General features: G+C 41.9%; 1 protein-coding gene across 1 annotated transcript in view; it reads left to right on the forward strand.

Moving 5' to 3' along the window:
• The window catches only part of XRRA1 (X-ray radiation resistance associated 1), a 112,936-nt gene that overhangs the window by 75,012 nt on the left and 21,700 nt on the right, over nucleotides 1-16,224 (forward strand). The window contains exons 7-10 of the mRNA XM_036745822.1: nucleotides 6,772-6,905; nucleotides 12,039-12,167; nucleotides 13,138-13,373; nucleotides 14,995-15,035. Coding sequence (XP_036601717.1) covers nucleotides 6,772-6,905; nucleotides 12,039-12,167; nucleotides 13,138-13,373; nucleotides 14,995-15,035 — 540 coding nt within the window. The remainder of the gene's footprint in view (nucleotides 1-6,771; nucleotides 6,906-12,038; nucleotides 12,168-13,137; nucleotides 13,374-14,994; nucleotides 15,036-16,224) is intronic.

Here is a 16,224-nt window from a genome sequence, read left to right on the forward strand (position 1 = left end):
GGAGGACCAAACTTACATTCAGCAGCACGATTTCCATTCACTTTTGCAAAATGGATCGCTTTTAACTTGAATTCTGCTTTTCTGAGCCATTTCTGGGCAGAACGTGGCAAAACATAATCTAATATACTGGTAACAAATGCAAAACAATGGGTGCAAAGACAAGCGTGAAAAAGCGGGAAATGCAAGTAAAAAAATCTATAACCACTGTATAAGACGCATCCAGTTTTTAGACACCAAATTTTTCTTTAAAAGGGTGCATCTTATACATGGGGAAATACAGTAAATGTGACCACATATTATTATTTGTGGAGAGCTTTATGCTTCACACAGTGCTCTGTTCACATCATCCCCCAGAGGTGCTTAGAGCTGGAAGGGATTTTATAGATGATTTTGTCTATCACACTCATCTTCTACATAAAGGCAAATGAATGCACAGAGTGGTTGAGCCACTTGGCCAAGGTGACCCAGCAAATCCTTGGCAGAATTGGAGCTGGATTCCAGGAGTCAACCCCAAGCGGAAGACTGAATTTGATTGTGAGGCAGGAGCGGGACCACTTGTCCTCTGCCATATTGCCTCCTTTAGCCGTGTTTCATATTGGTGAGATTGCCCAATTATAGGACCACAAGATTCAGAGCCAGAAGGGACCTTGAGATCTTCTGGTGTATCCTCCTCATTCTACAGATGAGAAAACTTAGATCCAGAAAAATCAAGTCACTTGTCCAAGGTCACACAGGTAACAAGAAACAGGGCCAGGATAAGTAGGAAGGAAGGAAGGAAAAATGAAAGGAAGCAAGCATTCATTAATTTCCCACTATGTGCCAGGCACTGTGCTAAGTAAGCACTTTACAAATATTATCTCACTGGATCCTCACAATAACCTTGCTATGATTGTCTCCATTCTACAGTTAAGGAAACTGAGGCAAACAGAGGAGAAGAGACTTGCCCAAGGTCATACAATTAATAAGTGTCTAAGGCTAGACTTGAACTCAGGTTTTCCTGACCCCAGGCCCAGTGCTCTTTGCATTACACCACCCAGGTGCCTCTTTATAAGCAAGTTATTACTGTGTACAAGTTATTGCTGTACAGCCCACATACCCCTTTTTTTCATGGAGCTTTGCAAGTAAGGGGAGAGAGGAAGAGTCAATCCTTCCCACCCTCCCCTTCTCACCCTTTTATCAGCTAAAAGTGAGGTAGACCTCCTCAGATTTTCCCCTCACTTTGTGTGGCTATCTCCTCTGCCTCCATCTCATTCTCCCTCTCATGGTGCTCTTTGCATACATGTCTTTCCTCTTAATAAATTGTAAAGTCCCTGAGGGCAGGTATTGAGTCATTTTAAATTTGTGTATTCCCAGATTAGCACAGTAACAGGTATCTAATAAATATTCATTGGGCCTAATTGAAGAAATTCATGGGGAAGGGTGAGATGGGGAAAGGGGAGGGCTGATAGAGAATTCCTACCAGCATTCAACCTTAGTGGCTACTGATCACACTCAACCCTGGCATAAATTCTCAAAAGACTCAAGGACTGGAGAGTTAAAACCACAGCTTCCATTTCTGTAGAGTTTCACTACTATTTGTAAAATATTTTCCTCAGAAGGGCATAGGCAGACAAGCATTATGATTATCTCCATTTTCCAGATGAGCAAACTGAGTCTCAGAGTGGTCAAGGGACCTACCCAAGGTCACATAAGCAGCAACTGATAAAATGTTAAGCAACTGGTTATTGTATATTAACCTGTTGGAGATGAGGCTCCCAGTAGCCTCATTCGAATATTCTCAGTGCATAAGATCAAGCCTGAAATCTCACTTAATTAAAGAGAAGGCCAAGATTCCTGAGGTAAACTGACAAGAAGTATCCTCCTCTTAGCCAGCTGTTAACCTGTTTTGACCTCCTAATGATTTATAAGGGCTTTCTAAGAACAGAGAGCAGGACAGTCCTGAGCTGGAAAATGCCCTGAAAATACAACCTCCTGGTGATGAGCTCAGAAAGAATCCTGGGCTGGAATTCATGACTGCTGGGGGCTCCCTGCCTCCTGGCCACTGACTGGTCACTGCATGACCTTGGAGGAGTCTCCCGCTTCCTAAATTCATGGGTTGTCTGAGTTGGAAGGGACCTTGGAGATCATGTAGTCTTACCTCTTCCTTTTATAGAGTAGGACAGAGACCCATAGTCTCACAGTGGCAGAGCCAGAATCTAAACCCCACAGCTCCTACTTCTGAATCCGATGGTCTTTGCATTGCATCCGCTGCTTTTCCTGAGATCTGTTTGGCCTTCACCTCCCCCTCCTCTTGTAAAATTGGGCAGGGAAGGGTGAATTGGATGGGAGAGTCTATTAGGCGCCCTCACATTCTTAGAGTCTGTGCTCCTAGGAGTGAACAAGGAAGGGCTCTGGAATGCACTTTATACTAATAACACTAAATGAGGAAGAGGGTATGGTGGGCTGGACAAGTTGGGATTTTTTCCTCCTTGAGTGACAGAGAAGGTTCTGGTGGTAAGATGCCAAGGGTGCGATTTCTAATGATACAGCTCATAAAAACACCCTTCTCTATGATCTGGCCCTCTCTGAGTGCAACTGTGGAACAGATCCAACTGGACTGTTGGCTTCTGGGAACAGAATTAACTCCAGGGGGAAATCATACCAGAGCCCAGCATGGCTAAGAAAGCTCTATTAAAACAGCCACGAGTGGCCTCCTCATCCCTACTGCCTTCCCACTCCAACTCCGCCTTCCCCACACAGCTCAGATACCACCTTCTCCTTTGTTCCCTGGTATACCTGCCACCCTCATCCCAACCCACCCCTGTTCCCCAGCTAAAAGTGATCTGGCCTTTGAATCTCATACTCCTCCTTTTTTGACCTCTCCTAAACACCAGTCATTTTTAGTTCATATTATACTTATCTGTGAATCAATATAAATATAAAGCCACTCCTCTAAGCCTGGATGTTACAACATCCCATTTCATAGAGCTCCCTTGATGCAATCTATGCTCCAGTCAAATCGTAAGACTATGAGGCCATGAACTCGTCCTACCTTTTCCCATTTCTATGTCTTTGCTCACAAAATCCCTATGGCCTGGGATATCCTCTCCACCACCCACCCCTACCCCAACCCCTACCCACCTGTACCAATTATCCTGTCTCTGGCTCTAGAAATAGTACCTATCCTTCAAGGCCCAGCTCAGGAGCCCTGGCTCTGTCTGGAAGTTCCTTGTGATCTCTGCAGTCAGAAATGACATCTCCCCACTCTGCATTTTCATAGTTCTTTATGTTCATTTGCATATTCCTCCTGTTCTTTAATTATTTGTATATGTATTTAATCTTCTTTATTAGATTGTAAGCTTTATTATAACAAGAATGGTCTTATTCTTTCTATTTCTTCTAGGGATGAGAATAAGGCCTTGTCCGTAGTTGGTTCTCGCTCGCTCTCTCTCTCTCTCTCTCTCTCTCTCTCTCTCTCTCTCTGTGTATGTATGTATGTATGTCTGTATACATATATATATATATATATACACACACGTATATGTATGCATTTGTTGAATTGAATTGATAGTACTGGCGTACACTTGAGAATTAGGGGCCTGAATTTTAGACCTGCCATTGCATCCCATCCATACCCCCTCCCTTTAGCTGAACTGTGTTTCTGCCTTGCTTCAAACACCTTAAAATCCAGAACAGGCAAATCACTTTCTGAGCGTTAGCTTCCTCATCTATGAAATGAAGGAGCTGGCCTCAGTGCCTCTAAGGTCCCTTCTAGACCTAAATCCATAACCCTACATCCCAATCCCTCCACCCTCCTCAGGAGTTGCCATGGCCACAAAAATGCATCCCATGTTGGCCATCTGGTGATGAACATCCCCATCCTACATTGGCCTGGTCCTGGTATCGCAGATGCTTGGTCTGTTGCAGAACCTGTATACAAAAGACCTTCAAGTTCGGTAGGCCCAGTCAGAGCTGACATTACACAGACATAGCTTTTGCAAGGCCAGGGTCCCCTCCAAATTGAAACAAGTGAAACAAAAGAGGAAGACTTGAATGGAGATGTTTTAACCACTGTGGAAAAATAACTGCTCTTTTCCTAAACCCTTTCTAAAGAGCCAGAATTCTCGCTATTTCATATCCCATGTGTATAAGACATTATCCTTAATGCTTATTTAATTTAGCATTTTAACATCTAACCAAAGGATTACTGACTTACATTCTATAAACATTCACTAAATGTCAACTGTTTTCAGAATCTTATGTTACATCCTAGGGGAGATACAGAATTTAGAAAAGACACAGTCTGGACCCAGTCTGTTGTGGAACTTACAGTCTAGAAGGGAAATAAGACACAAAGACATCTTGATCATCATCACTATAAGAATATTTCCCATTTTATAGTACCACAAGATTTTCCTCCTAATGATCCCTGTGAGGCAAGTAGTGTAAAGGATATTCTTTCTATTTGATGAGGAAACAGACCCAGAGAGATGAAACAACCTGTACTAAAATCACATACCTAATAAGACCAGAATTAAACTCAAGTACCCTACTCCATGTTAAAGGTTCTACCCACCATACCCCAATCTCTCACATAATATTAGATGACACTTACATTAGAAAAGTAGAAGCAAACTTCTGAGAGGCATTGGGGAAAGTCAATTACTGGCACAGAGGATGAGGGGAGGTTTTCTGACAGAGGTGGCCCTTAAGTTGGCTAGGAATTTAGTAAGCAAAGAGGAATGGGGAAGATGTTCCAGTCAAAGGCATCGTTCATTTTCAAAAGCTTGGTCAATGCTTTATGGTGGTTTTGCTAACCAAAGTAGTGTGTAGTCACTCAACAAACTGAGTGTGGGCTCTGAAATCAGATGTAGTACCTGGCCTCAAGAATCTTTCAGTCTAGTCAAAAGAAAAGAGATGGACCCAGATAATTCCATATAAACTGTCATATAAGTTATGCAATGGAGAGGTTCAAACAAAGTACTATGAGTCAATGAATGAATGAATGGAAAAGCATTTTGTTAGATACTATATACCAAGTACGGCTAAACCTTGGGGATCAATCATTCAACACGTACTTATTAAATGCCTATTATGTGCCAGGTACAGTACTGGGATTTGGTGATACAAATATAATGAACCTACTCACAAGCTTGCATTCTAACTAAAAAGATGAGGACATATATATCACAATAAATTTAAGGAAAATATCTACAAATAAATGCAAAGTAGTTGAATACAAGGTAGTTTGGGAGAGAGGGCATAAGCACCTTGGGGAGGGATCAGAAAAGGCTTCATGGTGGTATTTAAGCTACACTTTGAAGGTAGAGGGGACTCATCGAGGTGGAGGTGAAGCGGAGAGTACATTCCAGAATGGGGATGACCAGTGCAAAGGCAGAAAGAAGGCAAATGGAATGTTGTGTGTCAGAGATAGAAGACCAGTTTGACTGAATTACAGAGTATGGGGGAGGAAGAATCATGTCATAATGATACTGGAAAGACAGGCTGGGGTAAGGTTGTATATGGCTTTAAAAACTAAACACAGGAGTTTATATTTCATTCTACAGACTATAGGAAAGCCTCTGGAGCTTATTAAATGTGGAAGTGACAGGGTCTGATTTACATGTAAGGAAACTCACTTTGTGGAGGATAGACTGAAGTGAGGAGAGGCAAGAAAACCAACTGGAAGACTGTTGCAACAATGTAGGCAAGAGCTGATGGCATGGTAGCCATGTGAGTAAAGAGAAGGGCTTGGATGTGAGAGATGTGGAGGTAGAAAGCAAGATTTGGCCATAATAAATATATGGGGTGAATAAATGAATAAGTCTATAGGGTGAGGGAGAATGAGGAATTAATACCACCAAGGTTGCAAACCTGGGTGAGACTGGAAAAATGGTGGTTCCTTCAACAGAAATATGGAAGTTTGGAAGAGGGTTGAGGTTTGGGGGAAAGATAATGAATTTAGTTTTGGACATGTCGAGTTTGAGATGTTTTAGGACATCCAAGAGGCAATTTGTGGTACAGGGTGGAAGCTCAAGTAGTAAAGTATTAAAAACTGAGGTTGGCTATATAGATCTAGGAGTCATTAATAGGGAAATTATCATTAAACCCATGGAACTGATGAGGTCACCAAGAGAAAGTGTAGAGAGAAGAGTAAGGGGGCCTAAGACAGAGCCTTGGCATATACTCACAGTCTGGGGACATGATCTGAGTAATGAATCAATGAAGGAAGCTGAAAAGGCTATGCACAATGGGACAAATATAGGAGAGTGGTAGCCAGGGAGTGACATTTTGGTTGGGAAAATTACAGAGATGGTGGATGGAGCCAGAGGGGAGCAGATTGACATACCCTTTCCAGGATTATGGTTTCAGAACTAGAAGGGGTAGGAAGAGTGACTGTAGGTATATGTGATGGCGTGACAGCTGGTGAGAAGTCTCAGAAGCGAAGGAAATCATGTTAGGAACCCAATGTAGGGGCCAACTGAGATAGCCACCAATTAGGACTGTGGGGCCCCAGGGTGGGATTATTGGCCTTCAAAGGGTTATTGTGGCTACTGGGCTTGGTTTCTGTGAGATTCAGGATTCAATGAAGAAGAGACCTGTTCTGGCTGGGGACCTGGGGCAGGTTACCTGAAGAAGTAGCTCCTGAGTTGAGCCTTGAAGGATGGGAAGAAAGGGAAAACATACAAATTATAAGCTATAGCAGGATTTCTTCCCATAGGTAAGTTTCATTACAGTACACAATATACTATAACATTTGGATGCTTTTTTCCCTATCTTTTTGGAACTTAGCACCTGGATCTTTCGTTTAATAACTTGTCTCCAGAGGCCATCCGTGAGCTGGGAATTCTGCCTCGCCTTAAGGTATTGCTTCTAACAGGCAATGGGCTTACTTCACTTCCTCCCAACATGGCTGTTACAGAGCCGTAAGTATCTATTTCTGACCTAGCTTCAACAGGAGCCCTCATAGAACCCAAAGATCTCCTTTCAATTTGCTTTTCAGACTGACCCTCACAGACTTGTAAAAGTCTCCTTCCAACATGACACCTGACTTAGCCTCACCATGGTCCCGTAGCCCCATCATGTAGAGCTATAAGCATCTCCTTTCCTTTTTTTTAAATTTAATTTATTTAATATATTTAGTTTTCAGCATTTTCACAAGAGTTTGAATTACAAATTTTCTCCCCATTTCTACCCTCCTGCCCACTCCAAGATGGTGTATATTCTGGTTGCGCCATTCCCCAGTCAGCCCTCCCATCTGTCACCCCACTCCCCTCCCATCCCCCTTTCCCTTCTTCTCTTGTAGGGCAAGATAAATTTCTATGCCCCATTTCCTGTGTATCTTATTTCCTAGTTGCATGCAAAAACATTTTTCTTTGTTGTTGTTTTTGAACATCTGTTTTTAAAACTTTGAGTTCCAAATTCTCTCCCCTCTTCCCTCCCCACCCACCCTCCCTAAGAAGGCAAGCAATTCAACATAGGCCACATGCGTATCATTATGTAAAACCCTTCCACTATACTCATGTTGTGAAAGATTAACTATGTTTTGCTCCTTCCTAACCTATCCCCCTTTATTGAATTTTCTCCCTTGACCCTGTCCCTTTTTGAAAGTATTTGTTTTTGATTACCTCCTCCCCCCATCTGCCCTTCCTTCTATCGTCCCCCTTTTTTTATCTTCTTCCTCCTTCTTTCCTGTGGGGTAAGATACCCAATTGAGTGTGTATGGTATTCCCTCCTCAGGTCAAATCCGATGAGAGCAAGATTTACTCATTCCTCCTCACCTGCCCCCTCTTCCCTTCCTAAAGAACCGCTTTTTCTTGCCACTTTTATGCAAGATAATTTACCCCATTCTATCTCTCCTTTTCTCCATCTCTCAATATATTCCTCTCTTATCCCTTAATTTTATTTTATTTTTTTAGACATCATCCCTTCATATTCAACTCACCCTGTGCCCTCTGTGTGTGTGTATGTGTGTGTGTATATACATACATACACACATATATATATATACACACACCTACGTATATACATACATAGACACACACATGTATATATATTTATGTATACACACATATATATATGTGTGTATATATATATATATATATATATGCATATTCCTTTCAGCTACTATGATATTGAGGTCTCATGAATCATACAGATCATCTTTCCATGCAGAAATGTAAACAAAACAGTTCAACTTTAGTAAGTCCCTTATGATTTCTCTTTCTTGTTTATCTTTTCATGCTTCTCTTGATTCTTGTGTTTGAAAGTCAAATTTTCTATTCAGCTCTGGTCTTTTCACTGAGAAAGCTTGAAAGTCCTCTATTTTATTGAAAGTCCATATTTTGCCTTGGAGCATGATACTCAGTTTTGCTGGGTAGGTGATTCTTGGTTTTAATCCTAGCTCCATTGACCTCCAGAATATTGTATTCCAAGCCCTTCAGTCCCTTAATGTGGAAGCTGCCAGATCCTATGTTATCCTGATTGTTTTTCCACAATACTCAAATTGTTTCTTTCTGGCTGCTTGCAGTATTTTCTCCTTGACCTGGGAGCTCTGGAATTTGGCGACAATGTTCCTAGGGGTTTTCTTTTGGGGATCTATTTGAGGAGGCGATCGGTGAATTCTTTCAATTTCTATTTTACCCTCTGGCTCTAGAATATCAGGGCAGTTCTCCTTGATAATTTCTTGAAAGATGATATCTTGGCTCTTTTTTTTATCATGGCTTTCAGGTAGTCCAATAATTTTTAAATTATCTCTCCTGGATCTATTTTCTAGGTCAGTGGTTTTTCCAATGAGATATTTCACATTGTCTTCCATTTTTTCATTCCTTTGGTTCTGTTTTATAATATCTTGATTTCTCATAAAGTCACTAGCTTCCACTTGTTCCAATCTCATTTTTAAGTTGGTGTTTTCTTCAGTGGTCTTTTGGACCTCCTTTTCCATTTGGCTAACTCTGCCTTTCAAGGCATTCTTCTTCTCGTTGGCTTTTTGGAGCTCTTTTGCCATTTGAGTTAGTCTATTTTTTAAAGTGTTGTTTTCTTCAATATTTTTTTCAGTATTTTTTTGGGTCTCCTTTAGGAAGTCATTGACTTGTTTTTCATGGTTTTCTCGCATCATTCTCATTTCTCTTCCCAATTTTTCCTCTACTTCTCTAACTTGCTTTTCCAAATCCTTTTTGAGCTCTTCCATGGCCTGAGACCAGTTCATGTTTTTCTTGGAGGCTTTTGGTGTAGGCTATTTGACTTTGTTGACTTCTTTAGGCTGTATGTTTTGGTCTTCTTTGTCATTAAAGAAATATTCCAAAGTCTGAGACTGAATCTGAGTGTGTTTTTGCTGCCTGGCCATGTTCCCAGCCAACTTACTTGACCCTTGAGTTTTTCGTCAGGGTATGACTGCTTGTAGAGCAAAGAGTACTTTGTTCCAAGCTTGAAGGGATGCGCTGTTGATTTCAGAGCTATTTCTATACAGCCAGCTCTGCCACACCAGCACTCCTCCTTCCTCAAGAACCACCAACCCGGACCTGATGCAAATCTTCAGCAGGCTCTGCACTCCTGCTCTGATCCACCACTTAATTCCTCCCACCATGTGGGCCTGGGGCTGGAAGTAACTGCAGCTGTAGTTCTGTACCTGCACCTCCCCCACTGCCCCTGGGGTGGTGGCCAAACTGCAAACGCTGCCCCCTGCAGCTTTTCCTACTAACCTTCTCTGTTGTCTTTGGTGTTCATGGGTTAAGAAAGTCTGGTAACTGCCACAGCTCACTGATTCAGGGTTCTAGGGCCTGTTCCAGCCTACTGCTGGTCTGGTTGGTCCTGCCGCTGCCCACACTGAGCTCCACTCCCCTCTGCTCCCTGCACAATAGACTTCATCCAGTGACCATCCAGGCTGTCCTGGGCTAGATCCCTGCTTCCCTCTGCTATTTTGTGGATTCTGCAGTTCTAGAATTTTTTCAGAGTGATTTTTTATAGTTTTTTGGAGGGACCTGGCGGGGAGCTCACGCAAGTCCCTGCTTTTCAGCCGCCATCTTGGCTCCCTCAGTCAAGCATCTCCTTTCGATGTGCCTCCCAACCCACCTTCAACATGGTCCATGCCCAGACACAAGGGTCTCCTAACTTACTCTCCAATTTACCTTCCCACCTAGTGGCAGCATTCAACATTCACTAAAAACAAACAAACAAAAAACAGTCTACTGTGTAGTAGGCCCTAGAGAGGTACAATGTTTAGATAAGATACAATCCCTGCTTTCATGGAGATTACAGTCTGATGAGAAGATATACAGATAACCATATCTGAGAGTCTAGAGTCCAGAGGAGTAGAGAAAAGTATCTGGAAAGCAGCAGCAAGGTAAAAGGGGGTGAGTGAAGTTCATTAAATTATTGAATTTAATCTTGCATGCTTGGGCTACTGTTTCCTCATGTCTTGTTCCTGGTGTTGTTTGCTTTTATTAAACAAATTAAGCCTCAGTAGAAAATTTAGCTGTTAGTCAATAAGCACTTATTAGGCACCTACTCTTTGCTAGGCTCTGTGCTAAGCACTGGGGATACAAAAAAAGGCAAAAGATAATCCTTGCTCTCAAGAAGCTCACAGTCTAATGGAAGAGAAAAAAAACAAACGAATATGCACAAACAAGCTATGTGAAGTATGAACAGGAAACAATGGAGGGAAGGCATTAGAATTCAGAGTTGTTGGAAAAGGCTTGCTGTAGAAAGGTGGGATTTTATCTGAAACTTGCTATCTTCTGGGGCATGTGTCTGGAACATAACAAAAGCCTCCTGAGACTTATCAAGCCTGATAAACACCACTGGTTTCTATGGTTTAAGTGGAGACAAAGGAAACTAAGAATCAGTGATAAGGATTGTGAAGTCTTCTGCAAGAAATGGAAGACCTTAGAGGCAGGGCCAGTGCTTTCATCACTACTGCCACAGGAGAAAGCCATATTTGGGATGTGAACAGCTGGTTGGAAAGATGGCGTCTGTGAATGGGATATGGATTTCTGGACATTGATGAGCTCTTGGCTGGGTATAGTGTTTACCTAATAAAATCTAGGAAAATTATATTTAACTGGAGTGTTGCAAATACAATAACAGCTTTATAATGAAAAGGAAGAGAAAAAGAAAAAAAAAAGCTGCCCACATCAGCTAACCAACCCTGCTGCAACAGAAAATAACAATACCAAGACGAAAGAAAATAATGGGGGGGGGGGAAAGGCCATTAATTCATAGGAAATAATTTCTAAGAAGAAGAGCAGTGATGAAACTCATGACTGCCAGTATCTATATACACGAACAGTATGTATGGTTAGCTAGTGAGCCTAACATAAGGAGGTTAAATTTGGCTTCATAGGGATAACTGAGTCTTGGTGGAATGGAATCCATGATTGGAAATCACCTTTGGTAAGGGTAAATAAGATGATGATGGTGATGATAACGGGCGAACAACTCAATACTTATTTCGCACCTCTGCTCTCTTCCAACTAGAGTCATCTTTGAACAGGAATAGCTATAACAAAAATGGTTAGCAGGCTAGAGAAACCGCCAGACCCACCATGCCTGAGAGTGAATTGAATTTTGTAGTATCACATACACTTGGACAGACCTGGGATCAGTATATGGATACTATCTACCAACTCATCCACATCCCACCCATAATGTGATTCTCCTATATTATTCTTGTCCATGTCTTTTCATGAGTCCTCCTCAGAAGAGTCATCTAACACACTGGAGGCTTTTTTTACTGTCATGTGGCTGACAAGGTAACCAAGTTATCACAGAACTGATGCCAAATTTCCAAACTCATTCATAAATTTATGGGAATTAGAGCTGAGAGGTCCTTACAGATTATTCAGTTGTACCCCATCATTTTACAGATACAGAAACTGAGGCCCAGAGAGGAGAATAGATTTGTCCAAGGTCACACAGTAAATGTCAGGACAAAGATCCAAACCCAGATTATCTGACTCCTCAACAGCATTGATCCAAAGGTCCATGGGCCCCGCCCCTCCAAGAGGAATCATTCATTTCCTATGTGGAGCAATGATCCTTCCTAACCTTTGCCTTTACAGGAACCTTTCTGTCATTCGCCTGACTAACAAGCGCTATGTGCTAAGGTTCCAAGCTTTAGAGACACTAATCTTAGATGACAACAAACTCTCTCACCCTAGCTGTTTTGCCAGCCTGGCCGGACTCAGAAGGTAATGCTGACTGCTGTAGGTCAGCTGTCTGAACAACTTCCCTTCCTGCCCTCTTCCCTGGCTGTCCCGACCATCCCATGCCCCTTGAAACCAAGAGAAGGTCTCAGCCAGTTTATGGTTGAGATCACTGCTGGGATTTTGTCACAGGATCTTAGAATTTAGAACTAGAAGAAATCTTAGCAGTCATCCAGTCCTAAATGCTCATTGTACAAAAACAGAGACCTTGAAAAAGCAGAGTGTCTTGACCAAGCTCACACAGCTGAGTCACATAAAAATAGCATTTTAGAGTTAGGAAGTAACAGAGAGATAATCTAGCCTAACCACCTCATTTTATAGGTAGGGAAACTGAGGCTCAGATAAACTATCTTTCTGAATAGTAGAAGTAAGGAGCAGGGCCAAGATTTGAACCTCAGTCTTCTGACTCCAAGTTCAGCTCTTTACCAGTACATAACACTACTTATAGTGTGTAAGAACAGCCAGAAAATTTAATGAAGTCTCATTAAAAGTCCAGAAAAATGCAAGTAATAGCTTTAATGTTATGACTAAAGAAACTGAGACTCACAGACATTTTATAAAATGGTTTGTTTAGTTACAAAGTACAGTAAGTAGCAGAAATGGGATGCGACTGTGGACGTGGGTTCTCTGACCCCACATCCTATGCTCCTTCCATTATACACTCCTCCTTAATAAAAGCAGGGTGAATATTCTATAATAATGACCCATATTTGTGGAGTGCTTTAAGTACTCTCCTCACAACAGCCCTGCATTGTATGAATCAGGTATTATAGTATTATCCCCATCTTACAAATGAGGAAACTGCAGATCAAAACAGTTAAGTGAGTTGCCCAGGATGCAGAGGGTCAGTAATGTCAGAGTCACATTTTGAGCCTGGGTATTGTGGCTCAACAACTTTTTCCAATGTATTACATTATCTCTTATTGTTCTTATATTTCCCTTTTTTTCTATTAAGACTGAAGAAATTAAGCATGGAACAAAACAAGATTTTCCGGATCCCATACCTGCAGCAAGTTCAGTTACCCAAATTCTGTGATGAATCAACCAAGGGAAAGAATGGTTCCCAGAAAGAATCTAGCCCCAAACAGAAGCTAGCACAAGGTATGAATGGGGCCTTCCTGGAAAGCAAGTCAGGAAAAGGACAACCAGATTATGCCATATTATCGATGAAAAGGGATGTGGACCGGACAGGTAGGTACATTATATCCCCAGAGATTTTATTCCACCTCTAGTTTTATTCAAGCAGAGCTGATAACAATTCTGAGCTTAGACCTGGAATAAAATCTATCTTGCCAACATCCAAATGTATCACCACAAATGAATTGCCAATCCAAATGGATTGCCACAATGCAACAATGCTGTATCCAAACACTCAAGATGGTGGGTCACCTGAAGGGTCTGGGAGAGATGGATGGTGGATGTAAATAGGCTGCAGCCCATTTCTGACAATAAACCACATACAAAGCAACATAAAAGGCACCATCAAAGAGATGTATGATTAGGAAAAGAGGTGGGCCACTTATGACATGAAAGGAAGAGGAGACTGACGGATAGCCCAGTCAGTCAATAAATATTTATTAAGTGCCTACTCTGTACTAAGCACTAGCAATACAAAAAGAGGTGAAAGATAGTACCTCCCCTCAAGGAGCTTATAATCAAATTGGGGAGACAACATGTAAATATATATGAAGCAAGCCATATATCTATATCTAGAGATATAATAGATACACACACATACAGGACAGATATGATATAAGTAAAAGAGGGAATTAACTAGAATTACGAGGGGGTTAGGGAAGGCTTCCTGGAGAAGGTGAGATTTTGGTTGGGACTTAAAGGAAGCCAGGGAGGTCAATAGTCAGCGTGGTGGAAGGAGAGCATTCTAGGCATGGGAGACAGCCAGCAAAAATACCTAGAGATGAGAGGTGGAGTGTCTTGCTCATGGAACAGCCAGGAGGCCAGTGTCATTGGATTGAAGAGTACATATTGGGGAGTAAGATGTAAGAAGACTGGAAAGGTAGGAGGGGGCAAGATTATGAAGGGCTTTCAATGCCAAATAAAGCCCACATACTTTATTGGCACCCATGCAATATCATGAGATCCACAGGAAGGCCCCCAATATGCTAGATGGATTAGAGTTGAACAAGAAAGCTTGGACAGGCTGTGAGCTGCACTATTAGAAAGGGTACCTGTAGTGATGAGATCATGGATCCATCTAAGCTTGAAGGTATCACTGTGTGATGGAAAGAGAGAGCCCAGACCTTGGAATCATGAGACCTGGATTTTAGTCTTAACCTGCCACTTAATCACTGTGTGATCTTGGACAAATCACTTTTCTAATAGTGATAGATTCCTGCCCTGCACTGCCTCCCTCTCAAGGCTCTCGAGTGGGGGGGCAGGGAAGCATAAGTTAGTGACTTTGGAAAGGGTTTTGCCAACTTGAACTCCAACATAAGTAATATCGGGCCACATTCCTACAGCATTTTGCAGTTTACAAAGCAGTCTAAAATGTGCTTTCTGTGTGGTAAGCACTTGAAGTTGAATTCCTCACAAGAGCCTTGTGAAATAAGTAATTTAATTATTATTATCCCCATCGTACAGATGTAGAAACTGAGACTCAGAGAAAGGAAGTGACTTGCCTGATGTCATATAGCTAGTAAATGTCAGAGGTAGAATGCAAATCTAGGGCTTCTGAATCCAATCCCAGGGTTCATTCCATTAAAAATACCATGCTATTCTGCTTCTTCAAATGAATGTCCATTTTCTTCATTGTCATTAATCAACTTAGACTTTGTTTCTTATCCGGTTACAGAGGTTATATTCCCATCTTTCCCTGGATATTCATCCAACCAGGTAAGACCACTTATTTAGCCCTGAACCTCTTAACTTAAGATGGTGAAAATAACAGATGTAGAATGGAGTCACCAAAGAGCCAGCCTTGGCCTCAGAAGCACTTGGGCACAAGCCCTGCCTCTCACACATACTGACTGTGTGACCCTAAGTCAGTCACTTGACTTTTCAGGATCCTAGACAATTCCCCAAGCCTACAGTCTGCAGAACTATTGTGGATAACGATAATAACTAACCCATAATGTGCTTTAATGTTTGCAAAACGATTTAAATATATTATCTCATTTGATTCTGAAAACAGCCATGTGAGGGAGGTGCTACTAGTGTTTCCATTTTATTAACCAGGAAACTCAGGATGAGAAAGGTAGAAGAAGTGTCCTCACTGGAAGTTTCCTTTGTCAGAAAAATCAGACCTAGACATCATCATCATCATCATCATGATAGTGATGGTGATGGTGATGGTGATGATGATGATAGTGATGGTGATGGTGGTGATGATGATGATAGTGATGGTGATGGTGGTGATGATGATGATAGTGATGGTGATAGTGATGATGATGCTGGTGATGGTGATGGTGATGGTGATAGCGATGATGGTGATGGTGATGGTGATTATGGTAATGCTGGTGATGGTGGTGGTGATGGTGATAGCGATGATGGTGATGGTGATGGTGATTATGGTAATGCTGATGATGGTGGTAGTGGTGATGAAGATAATGATGATGGTGGTGTGATGAAGATAAGTATGGTGGTGGTGATGGTGGTGGTGGTGATGAAGATAATGATGATGGTGCTGATGAAGATAACGATGATGGTGATGGTGATGGTGATGATGGTGATGATGATAATTTCATTACAGGAATGAAGTGGTAGGGAGGTTCAGACTTGTAATTTCATTGTGGGCAATCTCCCTCCACTGATATTTATATTCATAGAATTGCCTGGAACACTAAGAGGCTAAATAACTTGTTTATAGTCCCATAGCTAATACATAAGGGCAGCTAGGTGGTGCAGTGGATAAAATGCCAGGCCTGAAGTCAGGAAGAATCATCTCCCTGAGTTCAAATCTGACCTCAGATACTTCCAAGCCCTGTGAGCCTGGGCAACTTTCCTCATCTGTGGCAAACCACTCTCTTTGCCAAGAAAACCCCAAATGGCATCGTGAAGAGTCAGACACAGCTGAAACAACTGA

This window comes from Trichosurus vulpecula, chromosome 2 (genome assembly GCF_011100635.1).
Source record: "Trichosurus vulpecula isolate mTriVul1 chromosome 2, mTriVul1.pri, whole genome shotgun sequence".
In the NCBI taxonomy this organism is placed as follows: Eukaryota; Metazoa; Chordata; class Mammalia; order Diprotodontia; family Phalangeridae; genus Trichosurus; species Trichosurus vulpecula.